The sequence below is a fragment of the Rhipicephalus sanguineus genome, chromosome 1 (genome assembly GCF_013339695.2).
Source record: "Rhipicephalus sanguineus isolate Rsan-2018 chromosome 1, BIME_Rsan_1.4, whole genome shotgun sequence".
Lineage (NCBI taxonomy): Eukaryota > Metazoa > Arthropoda > Arachnida > Ixodida > Ixodidae > Rhipicephalus > Rhipicephalus sanguineus.
The window spans coordinates 156,068,541-156,093,671 of record NC_051176.1 but is presented as its reverse complement, the minus strand read 5'-3'; the positions used below and the strand labels follow the sequence as shown (position 1 = coordinate 156,093,671).

Here is a 25,131-nt window from a genome sequence, read left to right as displayed (position 1 = left end):
TGTAAATAGTTGTTTATGCGCTTAACTTGATTTTATAAATTTATACGTACGAGCGTACGAACTGGAGCGATTGGCAACCTGTGCATTACAGGTTTTGTAGTTTTTCTAGTTTTTCGTTTCGTCGTCAGTGATGATGTGCTGCTGATCTGTGCGTGTAGTTTAACTTAACGTGAGAAATGTCGCGGCGGCTATTTTGTCGACAAACGAAGTTCAAATTTATTTGATTTCTCTCCCGCGTCTTCTTTCTGTTAAGGTGTGGACGTACAGTTTTTGTGTCAAGTGTCAGTCCGCTGTTCGGAGCACCGGAATTGTGAGGCGTTGACCTATTACTCTTGTTTGGCCACCGTCCTAGCGAGGCTACCGTAATTTTATTCACTCTAAGGACAGCCTTTCGGGTGCAGTAACTACATATGACGTGGTTTTATTTGATGTCGTGTGTTCAAGTCACCGAATGAGCGCCAAGAGGGCTAGGGAGGGGTGCGCTGTGCGATGTAAGACCTGAGGAATATGAACGATATTCGTTGCTTTCGAAGCACCATGGGCGAAATACTGCACACGGATCTGGACAGTTCAACGTCGCCCGCGAGGCTGGAGTATACTTCTGAAAAGCATTCTAGGCACACGCTTGAAGCCATCAATCTGCTTCGGCTACATCGAGAGCTTTGCGACGTCGTTTTGCTTGTGGGAAACAGGAAGATATTCGCTCACCGAATAGTGCTGTCGGCATGCAGCCCATATTTTCACGCAATGTTCACCGGGGAATTGGCAGAAAGTCGGCAGACTGAGGTAAGGCTTGCTGTTTCGTTTACCTATGGAATGAATGTATAGTTTATTTGCTAAACTACACGAAAGGCGGCTTTATTTGCAGTGCTCTCAAAAGAATGCGACATTCAAAGACCTGTATCCCTGTTTCACATGTACTTCAACCGTGCTTGAAACAATGCGATGCAGATTGAGCGCTGCTGCATGAAGCGCTGTCGACATCAATCGCGCACCGCTTGGAAATGTTCAATATGGGATCAAAATATTGGGGGATCCAAACGCTGTTTATGAAAAAAACGGCATGCCACATAAGCGCGAGAAGACGTTCACAACCATATGTTGCTCGAAACACCTTAACTGCTGAACCAAGCTGCCCTTTCGAAGTTTCACGTTCAGAAGAGTGTGACTATGGAAGAGAGAAGATATCACATTACTTGACCGTTGTAGCTGCTTGTATTTCTTTACCCTCAAGAATGTTTCGTTTGAAATAATTCACGGTGCTTGTGTGCATTGTCATGTTTACAATTTGACCTTTTGCAAACAGAACGCTGTCAGCATAGCAAACACTGCAGAAGATAATGCTTGGTGTCTGTTAAGCTGTTCTGACACGTGCAGTCTACTCAAGTGAATTTGCCCAGGCAACTGCTGGAGAGGCTGGTTTAGTGCACTTTACACATGTGGGACTGATGGATTGACCATTGATTATAGATTGTCTTTCTGTGAAAGGGCTATACATTGCATTTTCTTTAAAAAATACCTATAACGAAACACGCAGCAATGCTTTGACATTTTGTTACATAAGTGAGTACACAAAAAAAGATAACTTAGAATAACATAAAGCAAGTAATTGGGGCGACTCAGTTTTAGTTGATATTGTGCAGTGCTGAATGAAACTGGGAGCAAATTTATGACACGACTGAACACAGTAGACATGGACAGAGAGTGCAGCTGTTCACCGGCCTTGTCTGCTGTGTTCAGTCGTGTCTAAAATTTGCACCCTGTTTCATTCAACAGAGCAAACAATGAATTTCAATGAAATGCTAAAATTGTGAGGTCAATAGTTTTTTGTAACAAAGAATTTGTCTTTGGAAAGTTGAGTACGCATGCAGACTGACGGCAATCCTGTGAATTTGATTTCGTTTTTCTTCTACCCTCTCTTGTTCAGCTTGAAATGCACCATTCACAATAAATCACACCAGTGTGCCGCCAACATGTATCCTTCTTGTGTATTACTTCGCTTCAAGCATTGCGTTTCCGTTGTTACCCAAGCACTTCGGAAAGTCACCAACTAGCAAAATCCATCACATTTCAGTGGTGCTAGAATTATATTTGCCATATTGGCAAGGAAATATATATTATTGCAGGTCATAATTCAGAATGACCACCAAAGAGTCAAACAGTGTTCAGGAAATGAATATGTTTACATAAACATGTCGCTGAATGTAATTTGCCATATTATATTTATGGCATTGCTTGGCCCCAACCGTTTACAACATCTTTCACAATTTTGACTGTACTGTAACCATAGGTAGGCACAGGAGTATATCAGATGCACATGTACCATTCTTTGTCTTGAATCCAAGAGCTTGTGTCGTTTGAGGGAACACAAATACTGTACGGCATGCAATGCAGGTCCCACAAATTTTGCCCCTTCTAAATCAGCCCGACTAAATGCAATACTTTTGTTGCTAGGTTGTATGTATGTTTTATGTTTAGAAGTGGATACGGTTAATGCTTATTTATTCTACACTTTAATATTTCGCCATTCCTTCAAGTTGCTTTGACAGCAGTGCTGTTGGGGTCCAGGTGAATATTTGAGGTAGCATAGTCATGGTTGAATTCCTGTAACATTTTTTTTTTTACCCTGTTGTCCAAAATAGAAGCTAAAGTTATGATTTTTATTTGTTTAACTTTGCTGCATTGAGTGACTGCTTCATTATTTATGCTTATTCACTTCATCTAGGTGACAATACGAGATATAGATGAGCACGCAATGGAGCTGCTTATGGACTTTGCTTACACATCACACATAGTGGTGGAGGAAGGCAACGTGCAGATGCTGCTGCCAGCGGCCTGCCTCTTGCAAATGGCAGAGATTCAAGATGTCTGCTGCGAGTTTCTCAAAAGGCAACTGGACCCGACCAATTGCCTTGGCATCCGTGCATTCGCTGACACACATTCATGTCGTGAGCTTCTGCGTATAGCGGACAAGTTTACGCAACACAACTTTCAAGAGGTATGCTTATGACTTCTTTGCTTGTGAGCACTCTGCCCTTATCATACATGCACTTTAATCGGAGTGTGACTTAGCACCTGATCTGCGGGACACTTGTGTTATGAAAATCTAATTGAAACTTATTTATTAAGTGTCAATTAGGTTTTCTCAGTTATTTATTAACTGAGAACAGTTACATGTGCTGAATCATTAGCAGATGCTAACTTTTAAGTTTATATTGGTGCTCTTTGCATATGTAATGACATATAATCTGTGTTGTGGGATGGGTTGAACAAACTATCTCCGGTTCGTTCAACCTATCGCACTCCGTGTATCCATCTGTCGGCTCCCTTCTTGACTTTGGAGATATAAACTATGTTGTAACACAGGTAGGAAGAACACAATGAATTTATTTAAAGAGACATAACATGAATTTCAGCTTTATATTGCCACGTGCATACTGTTAGACAAAGGCTACGCAAGAACTCTTTAAAGAAGCCACAAAGGCAAAGGAGGGAAAGTCGCTAGCGTGCTGTATTAAAAAGACCAACCTGTTGCTGTTACTCTTGCTATGTGCATTACGCCCTCTCTTTTGATGTTGCGACAATATGTATGCTGTACATCGCATTGTACAGGCTGTTGAAACACCGTTCTGGAGCATGCCAGAGCTATATGGTAGAGAAGAGACAGCTGGTGGCTACATCAGTACTTGCATAAACTGCCATCAGCCATTAGTCAGTAATAACAATCATGTTATTGGTTGATACCATCATACTTCAATGCAATCATTGTTTCATTACATTTTTGCTGAAAGCATACCCATGCCATGCTTAAAGCTGCAATGCTTGAAAAAAGAATAGAATTTTAAAATTTGCAGCGTCAGGGCCCAGATGAACAGCTCATGTGAAACATGTTCTTGGTCATTCCCTATTAGTGCATTCTTCTGTCATGTAGGATGTGGCAGCTAGGTGGCAACACAATTCTGTGCCATGAAAAAAAATATATATGAAACAGAGAATGAAGCATTGCAGGGTGACATGGTCTGCCCTCTTTTGAAGTCGGAGGCACACAAATCAAAATTAATTTCTCTAACTCTTGCTTAGGCACGAAATGAAGCAAGAGGTCAAGAAAGCAGACAGCTATACAGTGAAACCTTGGTGATACGAATCTCACGGGACCACCAAAAATATTCGTATCATCCGAAATTCGTATCACCAGAAAGCATGGAAAATTAGCATGCGACAAAAGAAAGCTGGCGTACATTTTAATTTATTGTTTGTCAGGGCTGCGGCAACGTCAGGAAGAACCCTGAATGATTGTCAGTTTTTAGATGTCGGCAATCATACCAGCACTCCACCACTCATAAATATACTGCCCGTACGCGCGCATTTAATTAATGTACTAGGTGCGTTGTGACCCACGACACTCGGAGGCCGTGACACGTCTCTGGAAGTTTATTCTGACCGTAAGAGAAGTGTTTTTCTTGCACCGTGATTCTGACGATTTGGCGGTGTGGCGCGCGTGCCCACGTTTGCGTTCCCGCGCTCGCACATGCTTGGCGCGTCTTCCGCGACAGCACGGACAGCACCTCTTTGAACCTGGGTGGTAGCGAACGTTCGTATCAAACGTCGCTGGGTGAAAATCTGTTCGCAGCAACCGTACTCCATACCATTGAGGCCAATGGGCCTTGGTCGGGACCAATGAAAAATTCGTATCACCCAGAAATTCATATGAGCTGTGATCGTATCACCGAGGTTTCACTGCATACAAAGTAATTTGAAGTAAAAATATTCAGCCTGCAGTCATTAAAGAAGAAGTGGCAGAAACGGAGATGCACGAGAAATCGTTCGAGCAACATTTCCTGGTAAACGATTTCTCATAATTTGTGCCTCCATCTTCCCCTGAACTTCTACCTTGCTTGAAAAACAGAGACGGTAACTTGGATTCAAAGAATGAAATGAAGAAAGTCCATGATGTTTCACAAACACAGGAAACAAGAATCAGCAGAGAAAATTTCTAAAGGGACGCAGAGCAGTGCCTTGCTGTTAATGTGCAAGCTGGCTACCCGAGAATGAAAACATACACAAGTGCAAATATTTGAAGCGAAATGAGACCTGTGTCAGCTGTAGAAAAATTGAAGAAATAGCTCAGCACATTGTAATGCAGTATCATTAATTCAGTTGAAGTTTTAAAGAACATCTACATCCCAGAAGCACTGGAATTCAAAGCCTGGGCAGTGTAAAAAATAAAGAGATGCTTTGAATATTGGTAAAAGAAAGCAATTAAGAGATGCAGACAACATCATTGTAAACATAGACAATTTTTCATGTATAGAAGAGGAACAGAAGATGCTAGATTTGTTGCTATCCTGATTCATAATGGGTGCTGTTAGTATCCTTTTTTTTTAATTTAATTTAAGAACAGTCAAGAATGCTTAATTGTGCACTGGGCCCTGACATGGAGATATGCTTACTGGAGCTGGGAGCTATTTTATTCTGCCGTTTGTGCATGCCAGAATAAAATAGCTTGTGAGCTGCTGCACTTTTTCTTGGCATGCAGAAACAACACCCTCTCTATCTTCACCTTTTGTGTACACTCGGAAAAAAGCTTCCCAAGGAAAAAGCCATGTGCCGAGTACTTTCCATGCAGGCATTCTCTTTGCATCAGTGAGTTATGCAGCCTATCAAATGTGCGGTAGCCTGCGGTCAGCTATGACTTGCTCTAGAATGGTGTTTTTTGTTTTTCTGCACAGCTGGTCTTTTCTGCATATTGCGGGTGAAAATGCAATAGAGAATGGTTATCAGCCAGCGCTATATCTGTTGTTGCATACTGTTGTTGTGCTGTTTGTTCCACTTCATTTTGCACAAACCAGCCAAGTTCAGTACCTTCCTGCTTATCCCTCTCTATTATCAGCTAAGCCAATATAATGAAGCTAGGTCAAAGGCTCCTTGTGGCCTCAGTGAAACGTATTGTGATAAATTCAGTTACAGTTGATTGCTATTCTTGCATCACTGAGAGCATAAGCATAAACAGGCTTGGTTAGGGAGCTCTGCAATCACGTTTAGCCCTTTGACACGCTATGTACACAATTGTGTACACCACTTGTTTTTGCCATTTGTAATGACTAGGGGCTAAGAGAGAGCAAGATACATTGAGCTTTGGATGAAATGAACCTCCCGCATAATAAATTTGTCTTCATTTAACTTCATTTTGCAGTGTACTGTTGTATATGATCAGTTTGCTAAAGGCGCTACACTGTTCAGCATGCCCCTTCCCACAAGCCACGTCAAAAGTATAATTTTTCTTTGCTCCAAATGGACATACCCGAAAACTAATTTGCACTATATTTCTGTCATATAATTTCATTCAATTAATGCAAAAATGGAGCATGAATGACTTCACAATAAATAGATATTTAATTATTATTGAATTGAATTTAATTACTATAGCACACATAAGTCAACGTATTATGACATTATTTTTGTTGCAATAGAGTATTAAGTGCCTTGAAATAATGTTGTATTGATTTGATGCATATACAGACATTTCTTCATAGGTGGCGTTTAAAAGGGTTAGGGAGCACTGTTTAGGGAACATAAGGGAGCACTGCAATCACGGCGCACATATGCGCGCAAGTGGGCATGCCACATGCTATATTTTTGTATTTCATGGGCATCTGTAGTAAGCAGAAAAACACAAATACCTAGCAGATATTAAGTTAGAAACTGTCTAACCTGGCATTTTGCAAACTGATGTACAGTTTTTTCACATGAATTTTTCGCCCAGCTTCATTGCTTCAAAAGTTAGTTAATTAAACATGCCTAATTAAGCAATTGAGCAGAACACAAAAGATGCTCCATGCAATAGTAAGCAACATGCAACAGCAACATGCAACATACACATGACTCGTGTCAGCATATTTTTAAACTCTGGCTAGTGTTAGCTGGGGCACACTGTATATCTAGTGTCCCCTTAGCTGCTGTGGCTAAGTGGCTGCGGTGTTCTGCTGATGAAAATGAGGCCTTAGCTTTCGTTACAGGCTGCAGATACCACATTCAACTTGTATAGTAGTGCAAGAACACACGTGTAATTGATTTTAATGGACAGTCGGCGTCAAAAGTTTACGAGACCACTAGGTCTCGGAAACCTTTGAATTTCCCTGCAGTTTGTTACAGTATTAGGTCAAATAGCACAGTATATGTTGTTAGCGCATTTTCGAACAGGCCGGAAATCTAAATTCAAGGCTGCCTGCTGAAGCAGCAGGAATATTCGGTGCCTCATGGTCTCTAAACTTTTGATGCTGACTGTACATTTATAAACTCCTGGTGGCTAAGATTACATCAGCTTTTCTTTATGGAATCTCTCCTAACACAGGTGTAGCTTTGAGATGATAAAAACAGCCTTTCATTAAGCACAGTGTTTGGTAAACTCTCATAAGAAGTTCTAAAAACATGCAAAAAGCATTGTAAACTTGTGCATATTGCGTACTGTCCTGTGTGAACAAAGGCAGGGGAACTTTTGAGATGCTCATTTCTTTTGTTGGAAACAACCTAATGAATCTGACTGACAGTTAAGCCAAGGAAAGCATAGGGGACATTATTTGTTATTTGTAACTGTGCTGTGGTAATTATGAGATTAATGGAAATGAATTAAAATGGACGAAAAAACACCCTTGCTGTCAGTGGGGCCTGAACCTGCAGCCTTCGAATTACTCATCCAGTGCTCTACCATATTAACTTTAGCACAACAAAATGACACAAGAAAGACAGCGGGCACAGTGTTCCCTGGTCCAATTTATTGGGTATTTCTGTGCATGTAATGTGGAGTGTTAGCCACCGCCATTCACAATTAAGGCAGCAAGTGTGGAACACTCTTTTTGCCAGAGGGCATCACATAGCATGTGATCATTTTTACGAGCTGGCAGCTGACCAATAAACTCTCGCGTGCTACCTAAAGTGATCAAGTCTGCCAGTTCCACCTGCGGCAAAAAGAGTGTTGTAACAAAAAAATTTTGTAGAACACCTAGGATAAGCATATATGCTCATCCTAGGTGTTCATTTGTATTCAGTAAAATGTGTGTAATTGAAATTCTAGTGGAGAAGAGAAATTGTTCTGTTTATCGAAAGCCTTGTTTAAAGAAATGACAAAACATCAAGAACTATTTTATCGAGCCCAAAGTGTCTTATTACTTCTATTGTCTTATTACTGTCTACTACTTATTACGGAGTACTAATAGACGTTATGCTATGCTCCATATCTTTGTTTGCACTGAAAGGCCAACTGCAACAAAATTTTAGACCAATAAAAAGCCCAGTTCCACGTAGGGTAGGTGTAGAGGAGCCTCTGCACTGTTTTATGCTTGAAATAGGAGCGGAAATGCCTCGAAAAACTTGTAAAAATGGCCTTTTTTTAATACTTAAACTGAAAAGGCCATATCTATTGCCATTCACCGGGGTTGATGCACGACCTAAAACATTTGGTTTTCTAGCATAACCTGCAAGACGAGTTGGCGCCCATGGTTGTCCATGGTGCACTGAAACATCTCGGAGGCAGTGGGCTGGGAGGTGTGTCATGACGACAGCCATTAGAGGCATGTGTCATCTGCTTAGGTGCTGCTTAAAGGGGCCCTGCAACACTTTTTCAGCATGGTCAGAAAACGCTGCCGATCGGTAGTCGAGGCTCCCGAGAACACGCGAGCCAAATATTATAGCGCAGCACGCGGCCTGGGATTTACAATAAATTCGCAAAGTCAGCTAAAAAATGCTTCCTCTTCTCTCGACAAAAAATTATGCTTACGGCGTACCAGGCAGGTTCCACGCCATTGGCCGATTTTAACATGGTGCGCTCGGTAGTTACTGCGGCCACCGCAAGAGGCCGCCACTCGTGCGCGCGATCGCTCAGAAAAAAAGAAAATGTGCTCAAGGTCAGGAGGCGGGTTACGTGCCTTCTTCCCCCGTGCAATCCCCCCCTACTTAGCTTCCAGCGCTTTCGTCGGGACGAGAGAAGAGAGAAAGCAATTACAGCGTGCGACAAATCTTTGTAACTCCACTCGTACTGAACAGATTCTAAATTTGCGGCGTTCGATTCGTGAGGCAATAAGTTCCTTTAGTGAAGCCACTCGATGGCTACTTGTAAAAGTGTTTCAGGGCCCCTTTAAAGGCTGCTAGCAGGAAATCTTATCAGCCTCGTGGGTTTGTCCACTTTGTTTCAGTGGTATATGCCACTCACTCAAAACAAATTTAGCGGAATTGCTATTCCACTGCAGTTAGTCTTTAAGCCATTGGTGCCTGTTTTAGATGCAACCTTTGCTGCATTCTCTCAACATGAGACAACTGGTAGGAAAATCTATCGAAAGGAGCTGCACATTTGCCATTTGTATGCGTTGGGATTTGTACATTCACATTGTGGCCCTTCAAAAATATGCCGTTCTTGGCAGCATTCATTTCCTTCTTAGTCATTCATTATCTCTGCAAGGACTTCAGAATACAAAAAATACCATGCTTCACATGTTTCATGGCATCCGTCTCGGTAGCTATTGTACTCTTGCCTATTGACTTGTGCCATCACGAGCACGTAATGTGAAAACTATACAGTGTGATCGCCACATAGTAATCGTTGTCTCCGCAGCACCATAACTGTTTGATGGGTTCGATCTACTTGACTGTCTGCATTGCTCTTTTACATGGTCGTTAGATTTTTCATGTTTGTATGCATTATAACAGCCCATAAAGCATATGGTAGCTCATTTTCAGTTTCTGCAGTTCACATAGATGTGTTTTAGTTGAGTCATGTCTGTTAAACAAACATTGTGCTTACAAGTAGCCAAGTGAAGTTACTAACCTTGTTCCATTTATCTGATATTTCGATTTAAGCAAGTTTCGTTTATTCAGAATCCACTGTACCAGTGGTGTAGCCAGAAATTTTTTTCTGGGAGGGGGGGGGGGGGGGGGGCAGGGTCTGACTCCCCCTTTATGATTGTTTGTGTGTTTATATGCGTGGGCATATATGCTCATTCAAAATGTACAAACTTTGGGAAATGAGGGGGGCTGAACTCCCCAAACCACCCCCTTGCTATGCCAGTGTACTTGTGAGAGTGGTTGGTGCCCTTAACTGATGGGCCTTGAGTTGTTTAGAGATAAATGTTAGAACCTTCGGTGTAAAGAATGAAAAAGCAAGTGAAAAAGAGCCATACTTCTACTGCCTTGAGACTTTCATTCTATTTTCCATGCTTACTGCTAGTTTGGTGTTGTAATATCTTGCTGCAAGTGTAATACCTTGCTACAACCAGTGCCTTGTTTTTTTGATTGCAGGTGATGGAAAGTGAGGAATTTCTTCTTTTACCAGTCAACCAGTTGGTGGACATAATATCAAGTGATGAACTCAACGTCCGGAGTGAAGAGCAGGTTTTCTCAGCGGTCATGTCTTGGGTGAAATACAATGTTACAGAAAGGAGACAGAACTTGGGACAGGTTAGGCTGATAGCATTCATTTGTCATTCTTCAATCTGCAGATGTATTTAACTAGACAAGAAATTGAATTTAAAAAGACACAAAGATGCTAAGTCAAGCTAAAGTGGTAATACAAGCTGCTTAAAGCTTTACTTTCACCAGGATCAAAGCTTCAGTAAATAATAATGTAAACATAGGATATAATGGATGTCACCTTAATGGTGCCAGCTCCCGTGAATATCTATTATTTACTATAATTGGCAGTGTGCAGTTAGCCACTGCTGTAAAAAATATTACTGAACTTCACAGAGGAGCAAACTTAGTTTGGAACTTAGTGTGATCGAATTTTGTAATTAAACAGAACCTCTCTAGTGCTGTGCCTTCCCTCAAAAGAACTAACAATGCTACTTTGTTGGAGCATGGTGTCATCCTTTGCTCAAGCCAGCAGCTGTGCATGGCTTCTAAGGTAGCAGCATTGCATGGAATCCAGTGTAAATGGCCCTGTTTATCAGTGGACAATTCTTAGGCTCCTTCAATCACAATTTTCTTTGTGCTGAAGTTGTTCCTTGTTATGAAAGAAATGTGGGGTTTCTTGAAGTCTAATTCAGCAGTGAGATTTATTCACTCATTGCATTCAGTGTTCTTTTTGGGTCAGTAAGAAGGCATTTCATAATGCAAAAAGCTGTTACCTCCTCACTAACCATGTGCTGAAAGCACCAATAATCATTTGCTAATTAATCTTGATTGCTCAGTAATAGTAGATATTGAAAAGCAAACTAAAATGGCCTTTGGTGCTTAAGGAAATTTAAGGGACACTTTGCTTTACAACTTCTTTTTAAATTCTAGATCAATTTTGATTTAAAAAACTTGCTGAGCTTATGTATATTTGCATGCTGATTTCAAATATTCAATTGCTTTATAGTAAAATGCATAGTTTCTAAAATATAAAAAACATTTCATGTGCCTTTTTGGGAGCTAGATTTTTCCTAAACTGAAAAAGTTAAAAGTAAATCAGCATATCACAATAATCTGGGATAAGAACTGTATGCAGTAGAAAAAGAATGGATGTTCTAAATCCATTTGAACAAAAGATATGGTTTGTTGAACATTCGTGAACTTGACATTGACTCATGAATAGGTTCTGTGTGTTTGCTACGTTAGGGACATTCATTCCAGGGAGCTGTGGAGGTTGCGTGTCTAACTTGGTAAAAAAGATAATGGTTGCAAATGGCCACTTTGGTTGAAGAGCAACTCTTTTGTGCAGTGCTTTCCTTCTCAGTTTTATAGTTCTGCACATTGAGTCACAAAACTACTGAACCAGTTGCCAGTGTTGGAATATGTTAGCGCCTTGTAGTATATGACTTTCTGTGAGTAAAGACACATGAGTGAGTAGTCAGTGGTGATGTCAATGTGCTATGTTTCAGAACAGTGCACTAAATTCAAAATATGTGATGAGAGCCCAATAATAAAAAATAAAAAGAAGCGAGGCAAGCTTATGTGCAGCAGTAAACAAATTCGAGGGTAGCTGGTTGATATGAATGGCAGAAGTTTTTGCCTCCATGAGTTATGTAATAAGATGCAAGCAAACTGTTGATGTCCTGTGTTTTCTTTCACACTGTTAAATAACATAGAAATGCAAAATCTTTCACAATAAGCAAGCATAAGAGCACTAACAGCACCCATTTGAGGTGGCACCTCTCACATAATTTTTGCCAATGTGAACATCTGTATTTTTGAGTTACCTTTGGTCAGCAGTCCCGGTAATTCACGACAACTATGTTACTTGTCAGCACGAATGCATCTTTAGTGCTGTCTTGATAAGTAAAAAAAGATGAAAAAATTGTAAAAATTAAGCCAGCAGGCCTATGTGTGACACTCAAAAGCATTTGGCTTTATACCTACAGCAGGTCGGTTTCCAAGTAGTATGTCTGGTGGAGGCATTCCTCTACACTGGGCATGATATTTAGCAGTGCACAGTGACCTGTATCTTTGCTCAAAGAACTTTGTCATTTTACAACAAGGTTGTATTTATGGCCTGCATTATGTAAAACACTTGATGTCATTGTTTACTTGATTCAGGTGGATTTTAATTGCTGACATTCAGCCAAACAAGTCCATCATTCTGCAGAAGCTTGTTTTCCAGTGGCAAAGGCACTTATGTTTTTTTTTTCTTCTTTTTCTTTTTTTGACGAACCATGTAAGCAGAGATACCAAGTGTATTATTGCACAACATAAACCAAAAGATGCATCTTGTTGAGAATTTACAGTAAAAACAAAACTTTGGTAAGCACAAGGCCTTTTTTTATGCATTTCTTTGTATTTGTAATGCTCTCAAAACCCTGAGGTATATTCTATTATGGTTAATAGAATTTAAAAAAAAAACAATGAAAATTACTGTGTTGTCTAGGCCTTGATGCAACCTGTTGAGTAGTGGCACTGAACTTTACAAGGCTGTACAAATCCTTGCAGGTTCTTCAGCACGTTCGACTTCCTTTGCTGAGCCCAAAGTTTCTCGTGGGCACAGTCGGTTCAGATCTTCTCATTAAGAGTGATGAAGTGTGTCGAGACTTGGTTGACGAAGCCAAGAATTACCTGTTGCTGCCCCAGGAAAGGCCACTCATGCAGGGCCCACGCACAAGGCCGAGAAAGCCTGTGCGTAGAGGTGAAGTCCTGTTTGCAGGTAAATAAAGTTTTATGTGTGTATGCTTTTTTTAATGTTCCTTTTTTGTTATTTTTTAGTGTTCTTGTTGTTAAAGGCATTGCTTTTTCACTTGGCTAACCTTGGCTGCTTTGCTTAATGCTTTGTTGGTTAGGTGTACCACATTATTCTTCATGGCCAGTGTTACATTTATGTCCCACCTCCAAAAGCCTGCAGGCCATCATGACTATGCTGAAGTTGGCTTGCACCACAGCAGTTGGTTTTTGCTTGCCAGCGTACTCTACGAGCATGTCTTCAGAAAATGAGAATGCTTCTTTCGCCCTTTCCTATTACTGACAGCATAGTTGCACAATACAAATAAGCCCCTGATTTCTTCAGAGATGCAATCGCCTCGTTCTCATTTAGGGTGGTGCACCTCACAGGTGAAAAGGGGAGTAGGCAAAATGATTCTCTTGCTGTCCTTTTGACAGTTCTGGCAAACACAGGGCATGTTCAAGGCATTGTTTGATATGCTTGCCTTATCTGCCACTTTCGAGAACTGTAGCATGTGTATACAGTAAGGCACAAAGCCATGTTCCTGGGGACTCAGGTACAAAAAGATCAGTCACAGACTCTCTGAGGCATTAAAGGTCAACATTCTAAAGAAGAATTCTTGATGTGAAACAGTGTGTTTATGGTCACCTAACATGACTCTCAAAGCTTTTGCCCTTGAAAAAAGCAAATGTACACTTATTTTCATTTCAAGACAAATCTTCACTGTTAGCATACCTTGTTCTCTTTACACTGTCCCTGCTTGTAAACAGGTTAGTAAACTGTAATGTCACCACTGTGGACTTAAAAACACAAAGCTTAAAGACCCACTGCAGTGACATTTCATGAACACGCTTGCGTGTAAAAAAACACTGACAAAAAAAAGGGAAGTACACAGAATGGGCGCAATGCTATTATTTCACTTTAATTAAAGCTGTGAATATTTTGTTGATATTTCGCTTTGACTAAAACTTTGAATAAGTTTGTTTCTCTGATATGGTGTGCTGTTGTGTAGATCACTAGGCTGTTAGAAGCCACTGGATGATAAAAAATTCTGTCTGTCACTGGTTTATGGACAGTGCTGACTTCATATCATTGTGGTATATGTGAACTTGAACTGTGATAAATAAACCATGAGCCATATGAGGAAGTCAGTGCTGACATCTCCATTCAGTGTCTTATCACTGTGCAAAATTGCACCTGCATGAGTCCACGCTTGCTAAGTCGTGGGAGTTTTTTCTTTTTTTTTTCTGTAATTACTGTGCGACAGTCTGTCACCTGTTTTGTCTTAGTCCACCTGTCATAATCAGTTTCTTCATCTCTGCCTTGTAAGATGATTAACACTGTGTGTTTTCTGAGCATTATTGACAGTACTATTTGTTTTTCACACATCCATGCTGCACTGTTGACAACCTAAATGCACGACCAAGTCACTTCAGAGGAGCAGTTAGTGGTTGTGACAACAGTGGTGTCAGTATCACAAATGCATAGATTCTCATGGTACCTTTGTTGTTCAGCCAGTACACTGCTATTATAACTAGTGAGCGGCACACCAGGGTGTTCTTTCATAGGTGCACAGTTAAGTGGTTTTGTTTTTATTACCGTGTAGCAAAAAAACTTACGTTTTTCAACAACACTGCTCAAATTTTTTCTGATCTGATATAATTGTAACTGTTTTGCAAATGAGTTCATGCAAAATTAAGTTTAAAAGCAGCTAGTTGTACAGAAAAATCAGGTTGGTAAAAAAAAATTAAGTGTTGTATGCTTTTTTTGTACTTAGTAAGTCATTCTAGCTCATTCACAGTATCTTTTTTTTTTCTCTTTCAGTGGGTGGATGGTGCAGTGGTGATGCTATTGCTAGTGTGGAACGCTACGATCCTCAGGCTAACGAGTGGCGAATGGTGGCCCCCATGAGCAAACGTCGGTGTGGTGTTGGTGTTGCAGTGTTGAACGACCTTCTTTATGCTGTTGGCGGTCATGATGGCCAGTCATATCTTAACAGCATTGAACGGTTAGAATTTGTATTATTGCTTTTCATGGTGACTCATAATGGGTAAAACAAAAAAATCCATTGTAGTGCTTATTGTTACTGCACCTCATTGAAATTCATAATTGGTAGCATTGGCAAATTGCATGCATATGAAACAAATGGGCTGAAAATTGTCAACAGTTCTATGTTCTCCCTGCGTATTAAAAGGAAAAAGTGCTTGGCTTTCTCCAAGCAGTGTTACGTAATGCAGAAATGGGTCAGCATTGGCATTGACCTAGCAATAATGTTTTTTTTACTGCAGCTTGTGCTGACAAAGTAATCGTTATGCAAGGCCTATAACATCAGAAAGTTGTGATGAATTCTTTTCTGAGTTGTGATAGTGAATCAGAACACGCACACAAACAATGGAGTTATTGATAATCAGAGCAGCATGCCAATTTGTTTAATTTAGTAGCTTCATATTTTCAGAATATTTTTAGTGAATTCCAGTCTACTTGGAGCAGTATAGTGTGTAGAGGTCTCATGATTAGGTGTGTCTGTCGGGACTTTCAGGTCAACTAGTAAGACCAGCAATAGCACGACAAAAAAAATATACATGAAAAGCAAACAAAAATTTTTAAAAATCAGCGTTCGGAAGTAATTGAATATGCCTTTGAAGAAATATTAGGCATACAGAAGATGTATCTAAAAAAATGCTAGTGACATACCTATGCTCAGTCTTGCAACTCCATGCAGTTTAGTGAAACCTGCCAGTTGCATTAACCAGTCAGAACAGAAAACCAGAAGTAGGACTCTTTCATTGTCTACCTCCATGTAAAACTGGCTGAGTGAAAGCATTACAGAAGGATCAATGGCTCACAGTGGGTAAACATAGAGTTTTATTTAGAAGATTGCCTGTTCTTTCCTTCAATTTTCTAGAAACCATACCTTGGCACACAAACAGCTTTTTGGAAAAAAGGCTCACAGGAGAAATAGTGCTCTTTCTACTCTATACGTTGCTTCCAAAGAGCCATTTGTATGCTGCGCCATGAGCTACTATCAATGATAGGGGCAAAATGCCTGTGTAATTCTTAGATTTATGTGCACATTAATCTGGAGTTCCCCATTTACTGTGGCATGCATACCTCATAACCATATAATTTTTTAGCATGTGCAGCATTTATTTATTACGGTCAACTAACCAAAGCTTCCAACTTTTCACTCTACCTATTACTGGAAGGTCCCTGTGCACTTTTAAACATGCTATTGGTAAAATTTCTGGAGACTATTACTAAGTAGTGCCTCTGGCTAAAGGAAAGATGAGAAAATGTAATTATTGCTTTGGCTGGTGGTGGTGTTGTAGGACGATACCACCCTGCTGGTATTATGTCTCCAAGGCCAGGTTGTGTAGGAGTGTCAGATTGCACACTATGTTGTTACAGAAGCTTGATTTGGTAATGTAGAATGCATAGCAAACATTTTTTTCACAAGGGCATGACAACACAGCTTTGAGTACACTTTGAGTGATCAATTGAAGGGAAAGGAAATCTGAAATTCAAATTAAAGCAAGGTTTGACTGTATTGGGCTTATGCCCGTTCAGTGAAATCACTACTTAATTGCTGCTCACTGCTCCGAGCTTTACTGCTGTTGTACACACTTTCTAGTTTGATGTTTCTGTGGTTTAGTCAGTTTTTCTTTTTTTTGGGGGGGGGGGGATACGAATAACAATCATGTTTAGTCGTTAGCACTGTTATTTACATTGTGAGCTCTACTTGTATCCTGCCAATGCATCATTTCATCTTTGTTGTAGGTATGATCCCCAAACAAATCAGTGGTCAAGTGATGTTGCCCCGACAAGCTCCTGCCGTACAAGTGTTGGAGTGGCTGTACTTGATGGTTACTTATATGCTGTGGGAGGTCAAGATGGTGTGTCATGTCTAAATTTCGTTGAAAGGTGTGTGTGCTACTTATGCCTGTTCAAGTGATGCATTGCTACATGATTGACGAGTGCCACAAGTCTGTGACAATAGTTTGCTGTGGAATATTTTCATTCGTATTTGTTTGTTGCTTCAAGTAACTTTCATGCATGTAAGTTGTATTTAATGAGTTGAGCCTGTTTGCGTTCATTTATCAGATGAGTAGGGTAGTGTGCTAGTAGCTGGGATGGTAGATACATAGAGATACATGTCAGCAAAGCAACATGTTAGGAAACAAGAACGTGCCGCTTTTATTTTGAAGGTGATGACTTACACATTCAGATGTATATGACTGATATACATATCAACCCACTATTGCTCTCAGGAGATGAGTAGCGACTTGCCTAATCAGCTTGAATGAATTATAAGACACATTAGGCATGTTTTGATGGCTTACAATGCAAACTGGCAAGAACAAATTAGTGTTTGTTGTAACTTAGTACTCTTTTTTTTTTTTTAGATACTGTGCAAGTTAAGTTTCATATGGTGACAATTTATAGCTATTGGTAGCATATTGTTAATTAATTTTTCTAAATTGGGATTCTTGTTTAATTACAATTTGGTGCGACTTTTCCTGCCACCAGTTTGTGTACCATGTTGTTGGGCCTTTATGTTAACTGTACCCGTATGTTATTGGTAAGTGCTTGAATATTGCTAGTTTCTAATTTACAAGGCAGGTTGAGAAAAAAGCTTGTTGTAAACATGAAAATGAGTAATAAAAACTGGCAGTGAGGAAGTAGCCAGTTATAGCTCATAGACATCTTATTTCTTGAGTGATTAAGGCCCATTAACCAACCGCCGTGGTAGCTTAGCACGTAAGACGCTGCAGTGCTAAGCTCGAGGGCACAGGATCGATTCTCGGCCACGGCGGCCGCATTTCGATGGGAGCGAAATGCAAAGAACACCTGTGTACTTTGATTTAGGTGCACATGAACCCCAGGTGGTCACAATTTCTGGAGCGCCCCCACTACAGCGTCTCTCATAATCATATAGTGGTTTTGGGGTGTAAAAGCCCAACAATTATTATTAAAGGGGCCCTGCAACACTTTTTCAGCATGGTCAGAAAATGCTGCTGATCGGTAGTCGAGGCTCCCGAGAACATGCGAGCCAAACATTATAGCGCAGCACACAGCCTGGGATTTACAATGAATTTTTAGTCAGCTAAAGATTACTTCCTCTTCTCTCGACAATTGATGCTATTTACTCAAAATCACTACGTCATTAGCTCAAGTTCCAAGCCATTGGCTGATTTGAACATGACGCCCTCGGTAGTTACTGCGGCCGCCGCGGAAAGCCACCACTTGCCCGCGCACACGATACATTGCACGTTCGAAGAAAAAAAAGAAAAAGTGCTCAAGGTCACGAGGTGCACGTGACATACCTTCTTCCCCTGTGCCATCCCTCCCTGCTTAGCTTCCAGCGCTTTCGTCTGGGCGAGAGAAGAGAGAAAGCAATTACAGCGTGCGACAATTCTTTGTAACTCCACTCGTACTAGACGGATTCTAAAAACTTTTGCTGCGGTCACTTCGTGAGGCAATAAGCTCCTTTAGTGAAGCCATTCCATGGCTACTTGGAAAAGTGTTGCAGGGCCCCTTTAAGGCCTGTTAACCCTTTGATTACTGAAATTGTGGAGAACCTAGCTAGGCAACCTGAATGTTTGATTTTCATCAGCTCTTCATGGACCATTAATTAATACAATCTGACCCTTTCCATGCCAAAATGGTCAACTTAGCAAAAGATTTTCTTGTCATATGCTGTGGTAATGCATTCTCTAAATGAAATGAGAGCTAAGTGCTGATGTTAGTCCACTTAAATTGGACACGCATACTACTGTTGGCAAATTCCATTAGAGAAGTACTATGTATGCCACCTGGGCAGATTTTTTTAGAAGGAGCTGCTCTAATCGGACAACCTTTGTCTAACTACTTTCCATGGCTGCACAGAACATACGAAAGTTGGAAGTTGGCAGAACCATTCCTGCCCACTTGTCCACATTGCACTGGCATAATCCATGCATGCAGCAGCTAGTGCACAGAAGAGATCTTTCTTTTTCTTCTTCTTCTTCTGTGTCTGTTTGACTGTATATTCAAAAGGTTAAAACCATATCATGATCATCAAGATTTGCATAAGTATTTATTTATTTATTTATTTATTTATTTATTTATTTATTTATTTATTTATTTATTTATTGATTTATTGATTCATTCATTCATTCATTTATTAGTACCCTCAAGGCCCAAAGGCATTGTAGAGGGGAGTGGTACATGGGAGTAAGAATTGCATGGTGCAGTAGAGGCTTTCACATTTTTGTGACGTCCTTATGGAATTGCATCTTCAAGGCAGTCTGTTTTGGTGTATTGCTAGCACTACTGCCTTTGTTCGTCTTTGTGTCATCAGTATACATGATGGCAAGGTGTGCTGTGAAGACACTGCAGTTTGATTGCAGGTATGACCCACAGACAAATCGATGGGCAAAAGTGGCACCTATGAGCACCAAAAGGCTTGGGGTGGCTGTGGCAGTGTTAGGAAGTTATCTTTATGCCATGGGTGGCTCAGATGGCACATCTCCACTCAACACAGGTGAGATACTGCACCGCTGCTTTATATCTATTATTGTAAGTGAAAAATAGTATCTGTGCTCCGCATTAATGTCATTGCATACCGTGTCATACCTGCCAACTCTCCCAATTTGCCCGGGAGACTCCCGCTTTCTGACTTGTCTTTCCAATTGTACGATCGCGGTTATAAATCTCCCGATAAACTGCCTCAACCCAATTTCGAAAAAAAAAACTACAGTAAAACAAAAAGTGGTGATTAAAACAACACAAACATATTTATATGACACACCAAAGAAAAGGGGAGGTCCACACAGCTTGAAAGGTTCGCTGGCCACTGCTGTTTTCTGTTGTCCGCCGGGCTCTCCTCCTTTCACCAGAAACACGCACACACCCCAACGACCGACACTGCTGGGCACATCTCCTGTTTTATGGCCCAGTTCGGAGAGGGCGCAGTAAAAGTAAACAGGCCGGCACGCTTCTATAGTAAGAGCGTTTCAGTCAGGCCACAGGCCCGCTTTGAATGTTCCAAGGCGACTGGCGCAGGGGCCGTATGCTGGACAATTTTGTTGACCGATCTCAGGCGTCGGCCGAAATAATTTTTTGTTACTTAGTTACATTTCCTTTCACAGCCGGCATCATATCTCCATCTCAGTCAATCTCAGATATGCTTCATAGCTGTAGAGAAAATGTATTGCGGTGAAGCATTCTCATAGCGCCTGCTTGGGGTCGCGATACAGGGTCAGCATTCAATGCTAATGCATGCAGTTGCTCCGACGCTAGGCGTATGCATTTTCCGATTATTCGTGCGCCTTATAGTTAAAAATTGGAGGCAGCTCTAATCCTTGACTTAGGTGTCTGGTAGTGGCACTCGCATGTCGGCGTTTGTGTACCCTGGTGTATTCCTTGGATGACCTTTGCGTTTCGTCGCGCTACCAAAGTGGATCTCATTGGCCACATAGAAAGAAGCGCATGGTTGAGGTCTGCTCCGCCAGGTGTCGCAACAATCGCAGCTGCTCACAAGAAAACAGTCTGCTCTGTAAATGAACTCACTCAATTATTTTTCATTAATTATTCCAACTGTTAATTGCCCCTTAAGTAAACTTGTGGTTCGATATCGTATGTATTCCATATAACTGTGAACTTGAACCAGAACCATCGATTTTGTACCAGTTTTATTTTTTACAAGACTCTTTCTGGATTGAGGAGAGCTATAAGGTGGGCTAGTTGGTGTTGTTTCATCTTCAAAAGTGCGCTTTGCTAACACATACTCAGGACGAAAAGAACAGTTTTCTGGATATTCGGAAAACCGGAAGTTCTCGACCCGAAGTGCTTGGGAGAGAAGGAAGTGCGTCACTCAGTGCTCGTGTGACTAATAATAATTGAGTACGATGGAGGATCAGCCACAGTCAGTTGTGGCAATGATAATATGCACTGTCTACGCAGGCAGTTGCAAAGAAAATGTTCTCATTTGCAACGAGCTTTTCTTCTTTCTTTTTTTTAATTGGTAGTCTGCTGGTTTTCTGGTTAGAATAATTTTTTCTGTTTAGAATGGCCTTATGACACCCGTCATTCGCAGAAACCGTATGTGCCATGGTCACCTTGTCACTAATCCTTCACTTCATTCAACTCATATCTTGTACAGTGCAGTGAAGCCAGCATGTGACATTCTTTCGTGTTAAAAGCCTGATGAATGGCTGCTCTCTGTTCTCTGTCTCCTTGTTACATCGCAGCTGCATTTCCTGTATGCACACTAAAAAGAATATTCTCCAAAAATTTAGACATGTGCTGCTCCAAACCTACTCTGAAACATGTTTTTTTCGGCTGCAACCCTGCTTCAAAACACAGTTCCTTCTGCTTCAAAACAGCCTTTGTTCTGCTCCAAATCCTAAACTGGATGGACCACCACTGAAGGCAGACCATACGTATAATGTTTCAAGTGGGGACAATATGCTCTAGACATACTAACACACTATGATTTCCTTAACTGTAGTTGTGTCTAGAAAAAAAAAATGGTTCCCTCAATTCATTTCCCTTCCTTCATTCATTTCACTAGCCACTGGTTACTACTTCTAGAATTATGCAGGAACTGATGAAATTAAATACTAGTTCACTTCATGGTGTTAAGCTGTTGGAGGAAGGAGCTGCTAACCTTTGCTAAGAATAAAAAGAATGATGAAAAATCCCCCCCATGAATATGTGACGGCTGAGAAACCTCAATAGGTCAGTGGGAACGCTTCCGAGCATATACATGCAGAGTCTTTGAAGGCACTGGTAAAAAGGGGCAACACTAAGACCTTTGGTTGTATTTATTTAAAAGGACTTGCGGTTGTATTTATTTTAAAACACAATTTCTCTTTCTGAACAAGACTTTTATAAAAGTACTTTTGGTTGTATTTATTTTCGAACACAATTTCCCTTTCTGAACCAGACACAGCTGTCATTTGTTCATCAGCAATGCCTATCAATGTGGTTAGCTACTCACAGTTTAAAAAGAACTGATGTCCTAGCCACATTCACCAGCAAAGTCTACTGAAAAGCTCTGCACCATGAGACATGCATATCATGTGCACTGAACATGCATCATCGTGGTGCTGGCAATATGGCGCTGTAACATTTATTAGGGTAAATTAAGAGCACATACTGGCATCAGTGGAAATTTTGTGAAAATTTACTTTTTAGTAGCAATTTTGTGTGAGAGCTGGGAGCTGGTCAACCTGGATTTTAACCATTTTAGACGCCACCTATGAAGAACTGTCTGCAAATTTGTGAAATTGACAAAACATTATTTCAAGGCACTCTACACTCTGTTGCAACAAAATTAATTTCATAATACTTTGATTTATGTGTTTTGTAACTAATTAATCCTAATTAAATTGTAATTAATTATCTATTTATCCTGAAGTCATTCATGCTGTTTTTTTTCATAAATAGAATCAAATCTCAGGCTAAAAATGTAGTTCAAGTTTGCTTTCGATGTTGTTCATCTTGAGCAAAGAAAAATTATAATTTTGACGTGGCTCGTCGAACATGGTAGTGCCTTCAGTAAAGTGATCATATGTAACAGTACACTGCGAAATGAAGTTAAATAAAGACAGGTTTATTAGGCAGGAGGTTTAATTCACCCAAAGATCAATGTATGTTGATCTGTCGTAGCCCCTAGTCGACACAGCTAGCAAAAACAAGTGATGTACACAATTGTGTACAAAGCATGTCAAAGGGTTAAACGGGGCGTTTTGGCTATTCAATGTATGTTATTGTCGTGATGGTGGAAAGCCAGTAACGTTTGATTGCATTTCTCAGTTTTGGATTTTGCCTCCCCCTCCCGTTCACCCCTTTGTTTCTTGTTTTTTCAGTGGAGCGATATGACCCACGAACCAACCGCTGGAGTTCGGTGGCATCAATGGGCACTAGACGCAAGCATCTGGGCTCGGCTGTATACAGCAACATGATCTATGCTGTTGGTGGTCGTGATGACACTACAGAGCTTAGTAGCGCAGAACGCTACAATCCACAGTTGAACCAGTGGCAGCCAATAGTGGCCATGACTTCACGGCGCTCTGGGGTCAGTAACTTCAAATGCTGGTTGAGGTTAGCTTGTCTATATGTCACAGTGTGTTGGGTTTGTGTCTGCTAGCTTATGCACCATCTATGGCTGCCACGACCTGAATGATAGGCGACGTAACGATAAGGGAGCCCTGTCAAGTTTTTTGAGCTTGCTGCTGCAGTGGTATAGTGAACTTGTAGCAAGAACAACCCTAGCATTGCTAAAATGAGCATGCTTTATTGTATCGCAATAATGACTCCAGTTTTGATAGTTTAGCAGGAAATTTGCTTAAAAATCATCCAGCCAAAACATTTTTGGGAGTGGCAGGGAGAGATGTGTTTACGTGTTTTTTGGGCCAGATAGATTTTTTTTTATCAGATAACCTTGTGGCCTGCTTTTTACTCTTGATGTAAGGTGTTCACTTCGTTCTTTGTAGATTACACCACTGGTATTGTTTAGGCACTGTAGAAGCCATAGAAATCATAGTGTTTACACCATAGATTGTGCTACTTTTGCAGGTTGGACTTGCAGTAGTGAATGGACTTCTTTATGCTGTGGGTGGATTCGATGGCACCACATACCTGAAGACAATTGAAGTGTACGACCCTGAACAGAACCAGTGGAAACTGTGTGGAAGTATGAACTACCGGCGTCTTGGAGGTGGAGTCGGTGTTGTAAGACTTCCACAGCATGAGGCACACTACTGGTGAAAACAAGCCAACTCTTGGAGCTGCTCACAACCTTTGTGTGGGCCCATGAATTCAGAGACATTGAATAGGTTGAAAGGTTCCAATCTTCATACATACGAAGACCTTGGTGATTTTAAATTGTGTGCGAGTAATGGAAGTTGGCTAAAAGGCTCAGCTAAATATATTGACTGGCCAGTTCTGCTGTTTACAACTTCGTGTTCATGTTTTCAGCCCAGATTCATAGGTACTGACAGGCATTAATGCTTACTTTCTTGAGTTGCTAAAAAAAATTTTGTACCATATCTGCACAAGCTTCTTACTACTGTATATTTCTAAAGTGTACATTTGAGACTACAAATCAATTGAGTATCTTGTCCAGCTGTAGCTCTCAGAGAGCAATGTTATTGCAGTTTTAAAGAGATTGCACTTTGTTTGCCACAGATGGCTAGGCCTGCGCAATTATTGACAAGCAGCTTTAAATACTCACTACATCAATGCTGTTAGTGCCTGTGAAGTGAGGGTTCAAAAGCTGTGTATGACGTGTATGAATGTTCTTAGAGTGTATGGAAATGTTTTTAAGCTTCCCCACTATGCACAACCAAATGTACTATTCATACTGTGACAACCACAGTCTCAATTTTGGTATACTTTTTTCTCCAGTACAGGTAGTGCACCACTAGCTGTGTAGTATTTGGCATGTTGGGGAGCTAGTTCTGTACACACTAAGCCACTTGATTTACCTTCTGTTTCATAAACAATAAAGATCTGCTGAAGAGAATTGCTTTCAGTGTTGACCGTTTTGGACATTGCCTTATGAGGGAAGACAATGTCAAATGAAGTGATTGAAAAATGCATGTACTGGTTTGCCATTACAGCACATCAGTGTTGAATTTTTGTGACCAAAGCATCAGCATGAAATCGGAGAACATTTAACGGTGAAATTCATGATCTCTCATCACTGAAAAGAGTAGTTGGAGGTAAATGACTTTGTATAAATTTCAGGTTTAACCGCTTTTTTTCTATCCTCTCAAATGCACTTTAACCCTTTAAGGGGTATTCAGACAAGGCAAAAATGCTCAGGGGATAAAGGAGGAGCCTAGTGACGTCAGCTCGCGAGGAGAAGTCTCCACAAATGCCCCCCACTCACACGGACGAGGCGAACGGAGGGGGAGACCAGTGTTACTAGACCACTCTGATGGCTTGCACCACCAGTTTGACGAGCTGCTGACGACTGTACACCCGCTCCCGCTCTCTGCAGGAGCAAGTGCAACAATGTGGCC

General features: G+C 40.8%; 1 protein-coding gene across 1 annotated transcript; it reads left to right on the top strand.

Annotated features, from left to right (window-relative positions):
• Positions 1–111: 111 nt before the first annotated feature.
• On the top strand, positions 112–24,620 carry LOC119400748 (kelch-like protein diablo). Its single transcript, XM_037667720.2, has 9 exons — positions 112–786; positions 2,726–2,998; positions 10,288–10,446; positions 12,895–13,105; positions 14,942–15,125; positions 16,895–17,038; positions 19,507–19,640; positions 22,972–23,180; positions 23,681–24,620. The coding sequence occupies exons 1-9, from the start codon at positions 508–510 to the stop codon at positions 23,870–23,872; spliced, it is 1,785 nt and encodes a 594-aa protein (XP_037523648.1). The 5' UTR covers positions 112–507; the 3' UTR covers positions 23,873–24,620.
• The last annotated feature ends 511 nt before the right edge of the window (positions 24,621–25,131 follow it).

Coding starts and splice junctions, on each gene's coding strand:
- LOC119400748 (XM_037667720.2), top strand. CDS start 508: ATGAACGATATTCGTTGCTTTCGAAGCACCATGGGCGAAATACTGCAC. Junction 13,106..14,941: donor AGGTGAAGTCCTGTTTGCAG/GTAAATAAAGTT, acceptor TTTCTCTTTCAG/TGGGTGGATGGTGCAGTGGT. Junction 19,641..22,971: donor CACATCTCCACTCAACACAG/GTGAGATACTGC, acceptor TTGTTTTTTCAG/TGGAGCGATATGACCCACGA.